Source organism: Dreissena polymorpha, chromosome 2, assembly GCF_020536995.1.
Source record: "Dreissena polymorpha isolate Duluth1 chromosome 2, UMN_Dpol_1.0, whole genome shotgun sequence".
NCBI lineage: Eukaryota > Metazoa > Mollusca > Bivalvia > Myida > Dreissenidae > Dreissena > Dreissena polymorpha.
In genome coordinates, this window is record NC_068356.1 from 57618889 (window position 1) to 57634794 (window position 15906).

At 37.9% G+C, this 15906-nt stretch overlaps 1 protein-coding gene across 1 annotated transcript in view; it reads right to left on the reverse strand.

Moving 5' to 3' along the window:
• Window positions 1-15906, reverse strand: part of LOC127869751 (intermembrane lipid transfer protein VPS13A-like) — a 172802-nt gene that overhangs the window by 70484 nt on the left and 86412 nt on the right. Inside the window, exons 54-63 of the mRNA XM_052412411.1 lie at window positions 12687-12773; window positions 11794-11907; window positions 10075-10176; window positions 9364-9456; window positions 8329-8502; window positions 5703-5834; window positions 2478-2906; window positions 2031-2139; window positions 578-1691; window positions 188-427 (exon numbers count right to left, since the gene is read on the reverse strand). Of these exons, the coding sequence (XP_052268371.1) occupies window positions 188-427; window positions 578-1691; window positions 2031-2139; window positions 2478-2906; window positions 5703-5834; window positions 8329-8502; window positions 9364-9456; window positions 10075-10176; window positions 11794-11907; window positions 12687-12773 (2594 nt within the window). The remainder of the gene's footprint in view (window positions 1-187; window positions 428-577; window positions 1692-2030; window positions 2140-2477; window positions 2907-5702; window positions 5835-8328; window positions 8503-9363; window positions 9457-10074; window positions 10177-11793; window positions 11908-12686; window positions 12774-15906) is intronic.

The following is a 15906-nucleotide window of genomic DNA, read 5'->3' on the forward strand; positions in this document are numbered from 1 at the left end:
AGCATCATACCACTTCCCAAGGCATTTAATGGGGCTGTCCATTATCGATGGTATGTCCTCACCTTGCACTGTCAGATTGAATTTCTTGGTAGGTTGGCCTTTCCTGATAACAAGTGCTCTGGACTTTCTGGGTTTGAACCTCATTTTGGACCAAGTTGCTGCCTCTTCTAGTGCCGAAAGCATCCACCTTGCTTGAATGTGGGTCTTTGCTGTCAGAGTGAGGTCATCCATGAATCCCTTAACTGGATGTAGGTAGATTCCTGTTGCTGCTTTTGGACCACGTGTCTCTCTCTTCGCCGCATTGATGATGAGGTTCATACCCATCACAAACAGGACCACAGATATTGTGCATCCTGTGACAATGCCTTTCTCAAAGCTTTGCCATGCTGTTGTCTTGTCTCCCACAGCAAAGCGTAGCTTAATGCCTCTGTAGTAGTATTTTACCAGGTAACAAACGTGTTCTGGTACATGATACTGCTCAAATGCCTTCTCAATCAACTTGTGGGGTATTGATCCATAAGCGTTGTCAAGGTCTAGCCACACTACAGTCAGGTCATCATGGTTCACTCGTGCTTACCGAATCACTTGGCTGAGCACACTGGTATGCTCGACGCATCCTGAAAATCCGGGAACTCCACCCTTCTGAATTGACGTATCAACGTAGTTGTTGTCAGTAAGCAACGTTGTCTGTCGCTTGGCTAGGACTACAAAGAATATCTTCCCCTCTACGATGAGCAGAGAAATGGTCCGGAACTGACCAATATCCTTCGAGTCCTTCTCCTTTGGGGCGAATATTCCCTCCGCTCTCTTCCAGCAATCCGGGATTTTGCCCTTTCTCCAAATAACTCTAAGTAGGGTCCATAGTTTCCGAAGTATGCCTGGGCACATCCTATAGACACGATAAGGAATGCCATTCGGGCCTGGGGCTGAGCCTGTCCTCGCTTTCTTCACCACGTGCTGTACCTCAGACAATGATGGCTCCTTTGTGTCCAAAGGAGTTTCTGGTGGGTCTTCTGGCTCTAGCCTTGAACATTCACCCAGTGGAACCTCCCGTGAAGGATCACTGTGGACATTGCGTAAGTGCTGTTCTATGTCCTCCATACTGTTCTCTACTGTTCCTAATCGTTCGTTGTCAAGGATGTCTTTGGAGAACTGGTATGGATTCTGGATGAATCTAGCTCTCTGTCTCTCCCTCTTCCTTTTCCTCTGTCTTGTTTGCTCAGCCTTGTTGAGAGTGCTCAGTTTCTCTCGTAAAGTGCTTCGTAACTGTTGGAGTCCTACTTTCTCTTCTTCCTTGGCTTTTCTATACTGCCTCTTTACACTTGTAAGCTCCTTTCTGGTCTGTTTGATTAGCCTCTGTCTTCTGCTTATGATTGGGGCTGGCTTTTCTGGTTTCTTCTCCGCCAAGCCAAACCTCTCTTTGCTTACAGTATAGATGAGGCCCGTCATTGCTCTTATCTTTCGGTCAACTGGACCCTGGAGGGTTGTTTCCAGTACAGCGGAGACGTCTCGATCTAGCTCCTGCCACGCTCGCCGGTCTGTCGTCTTGGGCCATGCTTTCCGCAGGCGCCTCTTCTCATCATCTCCCGGAGCTGTTTGTACTTGTGGTGCTGGTTCTGCATGTGCTGGAGTGTCATCGTCCAGTGGGGGAAGCAGATCAAGAAGAGGGTCATGGTCGTCCTCCTCCTGCCCTGGGTGTTTGAAACCAGATTCTCAGAAGCGTAGAGGTTCCTAGTCCTATGGGATTCTTTCCGACTTCGATCCTCCATCGTCTCACCAGGTGTACCACCTGAGCGTTGCGTCTGGGTGTCTGATTTCCCACAATCAGTCCTGGCTTGATTGCAGATCTTATCACATTTACCACACTTCACTACTGCTTCTTCTCCGGTCAATGTCCGTTGTACAAGCCTAGTCGTCATCTGTGTATCCGTCCTTGTGAGTCTCTCATCTTCCCCCCCCCCCTCTCGGAAGAATCTGGGGGTATTCTTCTGTGTGTGAGTCTTAAGCTGATGTTGTGGTTGTTCCTTCACAGGAACTGCATTCCGGGCTGCCAACCCGTCGTGCCCTTCCCAGGCTTTCCTGGTGGCCATCTGTCTTTCCAGCGTCACCGTTTTTTTCTCGGTTGTCATCCAGTCTTTCCTAGAAGTCACTGGTAAACCAGATGTGGAATGAGATGTAAACAGTCGTTAAACTGCTGGACTACTGACATCCTCAGTCGAGAGCCACCGATCACTGAATGTTTCGACCCATTAATCTCGATACATTCTCCTGGTGGTGGGTCCGCAGGGTCGATAAATCCCCTACGTGTCAGTAGACGGCTGCCAGCTCCTCTCTTCTCTCCTTAGCCAAAGCCATCTCGATGCTCTCTCCGCTGCATCCCCAAGTCTGTTGACCGCTCGCTTTCTGTCTCTTCCTGTCAGGCCAAGTGCAGTGAAAAGTCTCGAGAGAGACTTTGACGGAAAGCCTCGGACGCCGACCTCCACTGGGAATAGCCACGTGTGCCACCCCTTCTCCTTGCATTCCCTCTGCAGATCAGCATATTTTGCTGTTTTTCTCTCCATCGCCTCATCACAGCGCGACTCCCAAGGAACTGTGAGTTCAACCATCACCAGACACTTGTCCTTTGCCGACCAGATCACCATGTTGGGGCGTTGTGTTGTCTGGACTACACTTGGGAAAACCAGCCTTCGTTTCAGGTCAACAACCATCTCCCATGACTGCGCACGATCTAGGATCGATGCTGCTTGCGTCTGCTGCTTCTTGATGGTTTCCCCTTCCTTTACAAACTGCATCTTCCCGGTCTCTTTCACAGTCCTCTTCTTACGCCTCTCCCTTTCCACTATGTCTGCCAGTTCTTGGAGGACCTTGTCGTGTCTCCACCTGTATCTTCCTTGTGTAAGGGCTGTCTGGCAAGATGATAGTGTATGTTCTAGCGTGCCTATCTTTCAGATACCAATAGAAGCAGAAATCTACATCAATGATCAAAGCTACCACATTACACAAATGCAGTGATGTCCATAACACAATTTAAACAATTCTCTCAATTGAACTTGACAGCATCTTGAGTAATTTTAAAGGTGCATTATCCAATAATGTATTCAATTGATTTGCATGGACAAATATAATAACGCAAACATGAAATTTCAAGTTATGTAATGGACATACATGGATACAAAGAGATACTTATCTTAGTTACCTCTATTTTAAATGGATTCTTATTTTATTCATTGACATCATGTATTAACCCAACATCTAATGGAAATAAATCTAAAAAAAAAATACTTTTGTAAATGACAAGGCTACCACAACGTATTAACAAGAGCACCGCCTTGCGGGTGCAGACCGCTCATCTATTTTCTTTTTAAAGGTGAAGGGACTCTCATTTTCAATCACAAAGGAGGGAGGGGTGGAGTGAAGAGGGGTGTATAGTGTGGGGGCGTGGACATTTATTACATTATCTTCCAAAAATGCGAAAAAAATTGAAAAAACAAACAAAAAAAATCGGGAGGTGGGGGGGTGGGAGGGGGGATTCTTGGGTGCGATGGTCGGACGGTATTTCAAACATAAAATAATAAAAAATAAATATTTGTGTTTTTTAACCGTATCAAAAAAAAATGGGGGGGGGGGGCGGGTATAGTGTGAGGGTGTGGTGGTCATTTGTGAGATGATCTTAAAAAAAAAAAAAAAATTAGGGGGGGAGAATTCGGGGGAGGGGAGGATGGGGTATTCTTGGGTGCGATGGTTGGACGGTATTTCAATCATAACATAATAAAAAAAAATATTTGTGTTTTTTAACCGTTTCAAAAAAAAAATAAATAGGGGGGGTGGGGTGGGGGGTATAGTATAGTGTGAGGGTGTGGTGGTCATTTGTGAGATGCTCTTAAAAAAAAAAATTAGGGGGAGGGAATTCGGGGGGGGTGGGGGGGTATTCTTGGGTGCGATGGTTGGACGGTATTTCAAACATAAAATAATAAAAATAAATATTTGTGTTTTTTAACCGTTTCAAAAAAAAATTGGGAGGTGGGGTGGGGGGGGTATAGTATAGTGTGAGGGTGTGGTGGTAATTTGTGAGATGATCTTAAAAAAAAAAAATAGGGGAGGGATTCGGGGGGGGGGAATAGTATAGAGTGAGGGTGTGGTGGTCATTTGTGAGATGATCTTAAAAAAAAAATAGGGGGGAGGGATTCGGGGGGGGGGGGGAATGGATTCGGGGGGAGTTGGGGGGGTATAGTATAGTGTGAGGGTGTGGTGGTCATTTGTGAGATGATCTTAAAAAAAAATAGGGGGGGAAATCGGGGGGGGAGGAGGGGGGTTGGGGGGGTATTCTTGGGTGCGATGGTTGGACGGTATTTCAAACATAAAATAATAAAAATAAATATTTGTGTTTTTTAACCGTTTCAAAAAACCAATTTGGGGATGGGGTGGAGTGGGGGGTATAGTATAGTGTGAGGGTGGTAGTGGTCATTTGTGAGATGATCTTAAACAAACAAAGAAAAATTAGGGGGGGGGAGGATTCGGGGGGGGGGGGGGAGGGCACGGGGGATGGTTTGGGTGGAGTCTATTGTGGTATGTCAGGTAAGAGTAGTTTTGTCAAAGTATCAATCACATCTAATCATAAATAAAGAAGTTATGGCATTTTGAGCAAAATTTAATTATTTGACCCTGAGAATCAAGGTCATTCAAAGGCCAAGGTAAAATTCAACTTGCCAGGTACAGTAACCTCATGATAGCATGAAAGTATTTGAAGTTTGAAAGCAATAGCCTTGATACTTTAGAAGTAAAGTGGATCGAAACACAAAATTTAACCATATATTAAAAGTTACTAAGTCAAAAAAGGGCCATAATTCCGTAAAAATGACAACCAGAGTTATGCAACTTGTCCTTTTACTGTACCCTTATGATAGTTTGCGAGTGTTCCAAGTATGAAAGCAATATCTTTGATAGTTTAGGGGTAAAGTGGACCAAAACACAAAACTTTTAATTTTCTAAATATAAAGGGCCCATAATTCCGTCCAAATGCCAGTCAGAGTTACATAACTTTGCCTGCACAGTCCCCTAATGATAGTTAATAAGTGTTGCAAGTATGAAAGCAATAGCTTTGATACTGTAGGAATAAAGTGGACCTAAACACAAATCTTAAACAAATTTTCAATTTTCTAAGTATAAAAAGGGCATATAATTTTGTCAAAATGCCAGTCAGAGTTACATTACTTTGCCTGCACAGTCCCCTTATGATAGTTAGTAAGTGTTGCAAGTATGAAAGCAAAAGCTTTGATACTTAAGGAATAAAATGGACCTAAACACAAAACTTAACCAAATTTTTCAATTTTCTAAGTATAAAAAGGGCACATAATTCTGTTAAAATGCAAGCCAGAGTTATCTAACTTTGCCTGCCCAGTCCCCTCATGATAGTAAGTAAGTGTACCAGGTTTGAATGCAATAGCATTGATACTTTCTGAGAAAAGTGGACCTAAACGCAAAACTTAACCGGACGCCGACGCCGACGCTGACGCCAAGGTGATGACAATAGCTCATAATTTTTTTTCAAAAGATAGGAGAGCTAAAAAAGGCGAACTAAAAAAAGACACATTTTAATTTACGTTTTAACAAACAATAGGTCCAACTATTTTGTTTTATCTTCATGAATGTTAATTAAGGTTTACATAATAATCTCGAACAGCAGCACCACGCTGATATTGTACAACTTCAACAGGGTCATCATAGTTGTCATCATCCTCACTGACATCGGCATCCACTTCTTGTTTCTCCCCATTGGCCATCAGCAGATTGTGCAGCCGGCAGGACGCTACAAACAAGGCCGCACACTGATGGGGCTTGTAGGGCAAAACACCCCCTGATCGAAGTAGACATATATTAGAAAGGAAACACATCATGAATACTTCTTTAACTTTTTATTCTCCATTGAACTAGTCAGTTCTGAGATAAGCATCAACTTAATATTAAATATTCAAGTAGAACAACTGTTATTATTTTCCGAATATTTGTATTTCATTTCAATTGCTGCATTAGGTTATTTGAACATGATAGACATGAAAACATGTCTGTGATAAACTGATAATACATGTTTGCAGGACAAAATTTGTGCATTCCCAGGTAATGAAGAAAATGCACAATCATGTTTAATTTGAAAGATATAATAAGTTTCTAAATATAGCAATTAATCAATTAACAATTATGTTCAGTTTATACGATTATTTATTTAAAGCACACTGGGTATTACTTGGTATATTTGATTTCACAATATATAAGTCTGATATGTAAAATAAGAATATATGAAAGGAACAAGAAATCTTTCTATACCTGAATCTGGACTTCAATATCCCAAATCCCCGTTCCACAACTTCCCGACCCCTCTTGTGTCTACGGTTGTACCGCTCTTCCTGTTGGGAACGAGGATTCTTTATGGGGTAAGTAGGGAGGGGCTCAGGGCGTATCCACTATCTCCCAGAAGAACTACATTTGCTGTAGCATCAAGATGTCTCTAGAGTGAAATATGTAAAAAATCAAATCACAACTTAAAAATAACATGTTATAGCCTTTGTATCAGTAACATTATATTCATGTTCTTTTAAAAGTAAATTTGGTAGCCCAAGGCCCAATATAGGCTTTATATAAGCATATGTTCAGTATTGTGACACCCGGGGCAGGGTAAAATTTGAGCCCGGGGGAATAATTGAACAAATTTGGTTGAGGACTATTAGATGTCACTACATACTAAATTTAGTAGCCCTAGGCTATATAATTATGAACAAGAAGTTTTTTTTAAGTTTGCACAAAATAGGCCTTATTTAAGCATATGTTACTTTTTGTGATCCAAGGGGCAGGGTCAAATTTGACCCCAGGGGCATAATTTGAACAAACAAAGTAGAGAACTATTAAATGTCACTACATACCAAATGTGGTAGCACTAGGCCCAATGGTTATGGACAAGAAGATTTTTAAAGTTCGCACAAAATAGGCTTTATATAAGCATATGTTCAATAAATGACCCCCGGGGCGGGGTCAAATTTGACCCCAGGGACATAATTTGAATAAATTTGAAAGAGGTTCTCCCCAGGAACATTTGCGATAAATTTTATCACAATTGGACTTGTAGTTTAGGAGAAGAAGATGTTTAAAGAAAATGCTAAAATCATGCACGCCCGACGGACACAGGACCATGACATAAGCCCCCACTGGCCTCTGGCCAGTGGAGCTAAAAAATAAATATGTTTAACCAGTATATGTTACCATTTAATTTCAAAATGTCAATTAATAGGCTGATAAATATATAAAAAATGGAGAAATAAAATGTGAAATATTGCAGTAAAATTGTTCATTGCCATCTCCTAATACAAGCGGCAAATCGGAAAATCTTTAGGAGTCTGGAGATGCAATTTCATATATAGGATTTCTTAGAAAGCTTCATATTTCTACTGTTGCAAACTATTGAGAATTTTCCGTGCCCAGCCCGGGTCTAAACTCAATAAGTTGACATAACATTTTCTGTTTGTAACCGTACACATAAGATTGTCTGTTTGTAACAGTAAGTGCTATAATATTATATCAAATCTATCTTGATATCAGTTATGTACCTAATGTTATCCAAGTTGTTGTTGACAGACTCAACAAAGGCATGAACGGTTATCGATACACTTGATCTGCTGATCCCATGTGCGTCTGCCATTTCTGAGTAAAATGCGCCTTTAGCCAGGAATCTCAGGCTGACGAGGATCTGCAGCAATAAAAGTTGAAACATTCATAAATAAAATTTGGTGACATGTACCTGAAATATTAATTAAAATAAAAAGACCCATTTAAAAAAACAAAAAACGATCATGTTGGCCCTAGTCGTTTTACTCCACTGACTCCACTCTTCAATTGAAAAGTTCAGTAGAAATGAAAACAAGGATGATGTTGAAAAATCCGTGAGTAATTAATAAATTACAACATACTAAAACGATACGTTCAAACTTACGTGACCTAGATCGTATTTACTTCATATTGTAGGTTAACAAACTTGACATTCCCCTTATTTCGCCTTCATTTAATCAATAAATTGAAAGAGTCGAATTACAATTCAATCGTTGTTCGATTTGCCTATTCATGCCTGGCAATCCAACGGTATTGTATCATAAAATTTCACTTTTGTATCCGTGTTTACTTGTTTACATGAGAACACATTTAGACCGGATGTAAGAAAACAGCACCCTACTGGGAGTTACTGTACTTGATAACGGTCGTAATGCACGTACTGTGTGTGTCAATTTCTCAGAGCCAATATAGAGTAGCAAATTAGCAAATGCATGTCGATTGCAATAGTCTTACCTTGGTCTCCGGCAAAATGGTTTTTCCGCCCCGATCAGATCTGGCAAGATCCTGCCCCAAAAGCTCAACCAGTTGTTGCGCGGTGGTTCGGTTCACCCGATACCGACTAACAAAGTCTATATCGCGAACCCCGGCAACCTCCAAACGGGGACGGAACTCCCGCTCTCTCCTTCTCTGGTTATTTACAAGCATCAACAAAAACATCTCGGTCATATTGGGTTTTTTAACGCTCTGCGACTGCGTTTGTGTCATCGCATTTTTTATAGCAAAATATCGCAAAAAACAGGTGCTCTTGCGATGTGCGATTTTTGATGAAACGCAAAATAGCCTTAATATTGGCGATGTGCGAATATCGCAACCGAACCGGCGATGCGATATTTGATGAAACGCAAATTGCGATCAGATAAGCGATGTGCGATATTTTAGCAGTAAAATTGCGATGCGATCGTTGATGAAACGGGGCCCAGGGCGACATTTGCTGCTTTAATAGCATTGCTCGTTTAAATGAAGTTCTCTCTTTAGGTCCCTGATTAGCCTTTGCGGCCTGCATAGGTTAATCTGTGACGACACTTTATGCACATACATAAAGTCCAGTTTTTCAAGAGCAAGGCCCCATGCATATGCTTTACAGCTAATGTAGTTAAACCCTTTCCCACTTAGAGGTAAAGTGAAAATGGCTATGTGCAAACAGCATAAAACCAGAACAGCCTGTGAGTAACTCACAGTCTGTTCAGGTTTAATGGTGTTTGCTGTCATCAGTACCTAAAGGTTGGCAATAAAGCCTTTAAAACTTGAATTTAGTAAGAAAGGTCTTTAATTAAATTAAAATTTTTATTGCACTACAGATGCGTCAAAATATGTTTCTAAGTGCTAAAGGGTTAATTGTAGTACATCGATTGGTCTGTATACAAAATTATATATATGTACTGATACAAAACCATAATCACACACATGAATTTCCTACATACATTATACATGTACATTATATCGCTATTATAATATACTATAGCATGAATATAATATGCTATAGCCTACCTTTTTCTTGTTGAACAGGGAACTTTTTTTAAATGAGAACATGACAATGTCCTTGATCTCTGGCGGATGTTCCATGGGGTCGTCATCACCTGCCTGGAAGGTAAAAGGTTATCAGAGATCATTTAAGGCAATTTATGGTCATCATGTGTCAGCAAGGGCCATCAAACATAGATTGAGGTCATCAATGGTAATTAGGGTCATGAAAGGTCATCCACAGAAACCAAATCACTGAATGTAATCAAGGGTTACTGAAGGTCACAGAAGGGTCACAGAGAGATCTTTGAAGATGATCAAGTGTAACTTAAGTGCATCTAGTGTCATTAAAGATAAGTAAAGGTCAACAAGGTAAACCAAAGGTCATCAAGAGTCCTTGAAGGTCCTAAAATGTTATCAAGGGCCACTGATGGTCAATACTTATAAAGCTCCACAATACATGACTCTGCCTTCAATGTCGAGCTATTCAAGATGAAGATGAGCCTAAAATTACTGTCAATGCATTAAAACAACTTAAATTTTAAAAACTATTTTTTTAATACTCAAAAACATTGACTTTAAAGTTGTGAACTTAATTTACATTAATCAAATGCTTTAGCTGTTTCTCTGTCTACAACTGTTGGCATTTGGGCAACATTTATCCAATTTATTTTAACCTAAACAATATTTTGTAAGATACACTTATTCAGATGTTAAGACTCAGTTGTTATATGTTACCTTGTATCTCAACATGACCCCAGTCTTATTGATCATCCAGTATGGACTGAACAGGGACACCTGGATTGAACCACTCGTCTTCTTGAAATGAAGACCCAGGTCCTGAAACAAAAAACACATGTTCATGCATGTAATTCACATGACAAAAAACTGAACCAATTTTTTAAGCACAGTTTGAGTCCCTTTTTTGTGAAAACAGAACATTTAAGGCATGCACTCTATACAGAGTTATTAGCCACAAAAATTATTTTGTGTCTGCATATGTATTTTTTTACATTTATGACTCAGAACAAATATCTATACAGGGTTATTAGTAAAAAAAATCATTTTATTGTCTGCATATCAAGATTGTTTTCATGTATGACTGAAAACAAATAACATAATTAAAATTGCAAACTTCTTAAGATGCTTTAATTTGATTAACCACCTCTAAAAACATTATTCCATATGAGGGACTATAGTAAAATGACTAAAATGACTTGGGAAACAGTAAAAGCCAGTGAAAGATTATATACAAAGCTGAAATATTTAATTTTGTCATCATTCTTGAAATAGTTCTTTATTTTTTAGTCTTAAAGTTGGTTAATTAAAATGGGCCCAGTCTTAAAAACTCAACAATGACCAGTGCATATTTTTTAATCAAAGATTAAGTACTTGACCAATCATGGATTTAGCAATAAAACAAAAGCCCAAGACTGTTCCAGGATGCAGGATCATGTGACTTTGTGGGGTAACCAATTAAACGTTAATGGATGTGTTTGTAAACACACCGGCTTTATTTAATAAGCCAGTGTTTTTGTTCAAAAATGCCATGTGTACTGCACGCTTATGCTTCACCCAACGTGAAACTTTGTCATTGATTTCAGATGTATTCAAGGATTGATTCTTATACCTTAAGATATCGGCACAAACTGCAAACAACTGTTTTTTATGCACTAAAGTGTTTTGCAAATGTATTTCAATTACTTGAGATATTTGCAAAAATAAATTTCTTAAGAGTGTGTTTATATTCTCTCCAGCCCGTGTTTAAACCCCTGAAAACACCGTTGATTCTTCACCCTGATTCCCTCTTGTTTAAACAACCGAAATGCATGGTTATAAATTTGCATGTACTGACTAACTGTAATAGCAAACAACATATAAAAACAAAAAATGCCACCTAAGCATCACAAGTGTATTGCTATCTGCAACTTCCAAACATATTAGATATGTAAATTCCATATTGAACAAGACTATTGCCAAGCAATATATGTCCCCTACCGGCTCCACCATTGTCAGAATTTTATATATATATATATATATATATATATATATATATATATATATATATATATATATATATATATATATATATATATATATATATATATATGTATATATATAAATATATATATATATATGTGTGTGTGTGTGTGTGTGCGTGTTGCCATAGCAACCAGAATGTTTGACGTAGCAACAAGATTAAATAACGTGCATAAGTTTCATGAAAAAATATGAAGAACTTTTAAAGTTATCGCAGGATCCAGAAAAGTGTAACAGACTCACAGACCGACGGACTGACTGACTGACGGACATACAGAGCGCAAACCATAAGTCCCCTCCGGTGAAACCGGTAGGGGACAAAAAGGAAATTTGGTATCAGATGTAGTTTAATTTACTTGAATTTGTATTAATTCCGCATATGCTTACACCGAATTGAATACAGATCAGATACATTACCATGGTTACTTTCTTTTTCCCTTGGTAACCGTCAAAGTTCCACACTGAGAGTTCAGGGATGTCAAAGTCCAGCAGTCGACGGCCATTCCACTCACTACCCTGATAGTTTATGATCTAAAATATGCGGATATTACAATTAACAATTTCCCACTCAGAAGCAAAGTGAAAATAGCTATGTGCAACCAGGATTAGACCAAAACAGCCTGCGAGTAACTTTTAAATTTGAATAAACTGGTTATAAGAAAGGTTTGAAATTTTATAAGATTTTCTACTGGACATCAAATGCGTCAAAATGCATACATAAGCTGATTGATGGTGACATGGTTATCTTGAGCTAACATCACAAATTGCATTGACCTAGGCGTAGTCTAAGTGGCACTAGGCTGGTATATATAACACAAACTTCTAAATGGCTTCGTTTTTATAAGCTTTTTGCTTGAAGGAAGATAAACCAAGCCAAAAGCCATGCCAGTTTGTTTGTTAAACATTTCTACATCTAATACAACATTTTTTTTACCCTAAGACTAAATATACTCATCAGTGCTTTGATATTCCAGGGATTTAGCATAAATCCTTTGTATCTCCTGAACCTGCTCTTATAACAAATTCAGCAATTTCTGGCTAAAGACCAGGGGGCCGTTTCATAAACATTCGTACGACAATGTTAACTTACGAAAGAATTTTGTAATCTTAATAAGTAGAGGAACTAACTCGCAATGCGAGTCATATATATACGGCGCTAGAGACGCCAATGTAAGTAATTAAGTATTGAAAATTAATAAACATATGATATGGACTTTAGCAATTATGCATCTTCGAAAAATGTATCGTATTGTAAATGTGTATTACAATGTTAATAAAATCGGTCCCCTAACTATTTTCAGTTGACCTACCATGACCTCAATGTTGGTTTTCCTCAAGCAAGCATGGTCCAGAGGGATATTGCAGCCTTTCTGAAGCAACATCTCGTCTGCAGTGCCCTAGCAATGGATATGGAAAACATAGTGCTTATTTCATTATTTGTAGCTTCATCTCCTCGCCTCTGCAGTGCATTGGCAATTGATACGGAAAAAATAGTTATTATCTGATATTTTTGGGAAACATTCGTTACATCTCAGAAGCCCTAAAAATGCAATCATTAAACTTTTTCTGATTTTATTTGGTAGCATTATTTCATCTGCAGAACCCTTAGAATAGCTTAAGTAAACCTAGTGTTTTTTCCAAAGATTTTTGAGAGCATTATTTCATTAACGGTGAATTGAGAATGGTTATTGAAAATAAAGGGTATTCTTATAGATATTTATTACCATCAGCTCATCAGCAGTATCCTGGGAATGCATACAAGCCTCATTCTGGGAAAATGGGTTTAATGCATGTTCGAAAAGAGTAATTCCATAATTAGCCTGCAAAGTCTACAGAGGCAAATCAGGGATGACACTTTCAGCCTAGGCTGGATATTTGTTTCTATGATACTTCATATAAATGAAAAAATACTTAAAAGCAGAAGTGTTGTCCCTGATAAGCCAGGGCTGCCGGCACAGGCAAATCTAGAATGATGCTTAACACACATGCATCAATCCCAGTTTTTCCATAAGTATGTTCACACCAACACCAAATCTATATTTTAACAAGACTATTGCCAAGCAATATATATCCCCTACCGGCTCCATCATTGTCAGAAATTCCACCATTGTCAGAATTTTTTATATTTGTTGCCAAAGCAACCAGAATTTTTGACGTAGGAACAAAATGAAATGACCTGCATAATGTCCATATTGCCATCTATCCATGTTGCAAGTTTTATGAAAAAATATGAAGAACTTTTAAAGTTATCGCAGGATCCAGAAAGCCACCATTTTCAGCAGTATTTCTAGTCTATTTGGTGCCATAGCAACCAGAATTTTTGATGTAGTAACAAAATGAAATGGCGTGCATAATGTCCATGTTTCAAGTTTCATGAAAATATATTAAGAACTTTTAACGTTATCGCAGGATCCAGAAAAGTGTGACACACTCAGAGACAGACACTGAGCAAAAACCGGTAGGGGACAATAACATGATTTATTTTTGTCAGCATTAATTTCATGGAAAACACCCTTATAATAGGCACAGAATTAATACCTTTGCCTCTTCTTATTAAACATCACATGATATAATTAAGCCTTGCTCTAGGAAAATGGGGCTTAATACTTCATCCCAGATTAGCATGTGATGTCAGCCAAAACTAATCAAGGACGATACTTTCCACTTGTATTGTGTTTTTTTTTTGTTTGAAGGAAGACTCTTCTGAAAATAATCTTGTTTTGGTGGAAAGTGTTGTCCCTGATCAGCTTTTGGGAGCTGCACAAGCTTATCTGAGAAAACACTTTACAAACATGCCAATTTTCCCGAATGAAAAATCATTTAAATAATAAAACATTTGTTAAAGCATTTATGGTTTAGTTGTCTTCATTTTCTTGGTATACATACCAATTCTGTACATGTTCAATAATATAATCATCATGAACTTGCATAAACTCCTATCTACAGTTGTACCGTAATCTACCTGACCTTGTAAGACCTTTGCTGTGTTTATCTTTATTGCCTCTTTGTTGGTAAAACTACCTTGACAAGGTACATGCCAACCTAATGACTGCTTCATTTTCAGAGCAAAAACATACAAAAAGCCAAAGGGAAAACACCCAGGTTTGAACACAGCAAATATACACATAGATATAAATATAGAGGGAACACTGTAAGATAGCTTAGGCATTATAAATCAATAAGAAGCTGAATCTCTGATACCAGACACTTCGAAAGTTTCATTAACAAGTAACAAAAAACTTTAATTTCAATAAAATTTGAAATGAAATGAATGCCAATTAAGGCCAACATTTTTTTATAAATTGATTTACGGGATTTGTTTTTATAAAAATAGGGTCGGGGGTCGAAATAAAAACAAAAATTAAAGAAAAAAATCACAGAGTCGACAAAAAAAATAAAAATAAAAGTTTAAACTTGTCAATTTTTTAAATTTTTATAAACCAACTGTTTACGTTACTTTTTAACTATATATCTTATTTATGAAAACAGTTAGTCACTAAAAGCAATAGAAATAGTGTTATTAATGCATTTTTCAATAACATTTCTTTTTAATCTTAATTCTTGTGGAATGTCTTCATTGTCTGCTATTGAATAAAAAATTGTACATTAAAACATTATTAAAAAAAATCACTCAGTGTTTGTTTCTTATCAAATAAAGTGTAATCTGGCACTTTTTTTGTTTTATTGTTAAATGTCCTGCTTAATAAACCTTTCTTGAGTAGAAATCAATGTTGAATACTAGTAGCATTCATGAAAAAAAAGAGTCCAACACAAGACAACTTTAAACTGTCAAATTGAAAAGAACCTAAAATGTCATTTACATAAACGCAACAGTAGAACACTATAATTATGTATGTTTCTGACTACACTGTTATAATCTGAGGAACGCTTAACAGTATAACACCATATTAGTGTTTTTCCCAGAAGGGCAAAGGGGCATGGTGTATTACTTTCAAAAAAGGCATTTTAACGCACAGTTTATGCAAAAAAGGGGCAAAAAAACGTTATCCGGATACCTAGTTTTGAGAGAAACATTTAATCACATTAGAGGCAGTTAAGGGAAAAACTAAAAATATAAACAAGCACATTTAATGGTAATTGATGTATTTAACTAACTTTAATTAATATTAATATATTTATCTTGCTTTGTCTTCCATTAAAGTCCCATGCTGTTTCAGTAAACTGTAGATATATGCATATGAATCTGATTATAAACAGATCCACTAACATATAAATGAAACCATGTTTGCCTTAACCAATTTTTTAACGATAATCCTGCCAGATGTTTTAACTTTGCGAGTAAACTGAATGCAAACACTCGTTTCCGTTACATATATCCACTGAGTAGATTACTAATAAATATGTTGTCGGCATGAAAACGTTTTTAGCATCGTTCGTTATCACATGTTTTAATTTGCATTTCAGTAATCCCTTCTAAATGTATGATCTCCATCGTTTATTTGATCGTTAATTGCCATTTTTGCCGAGAGTCACAATTTATTTGTTCTGTATTGTCCGCCATCGTGTTAA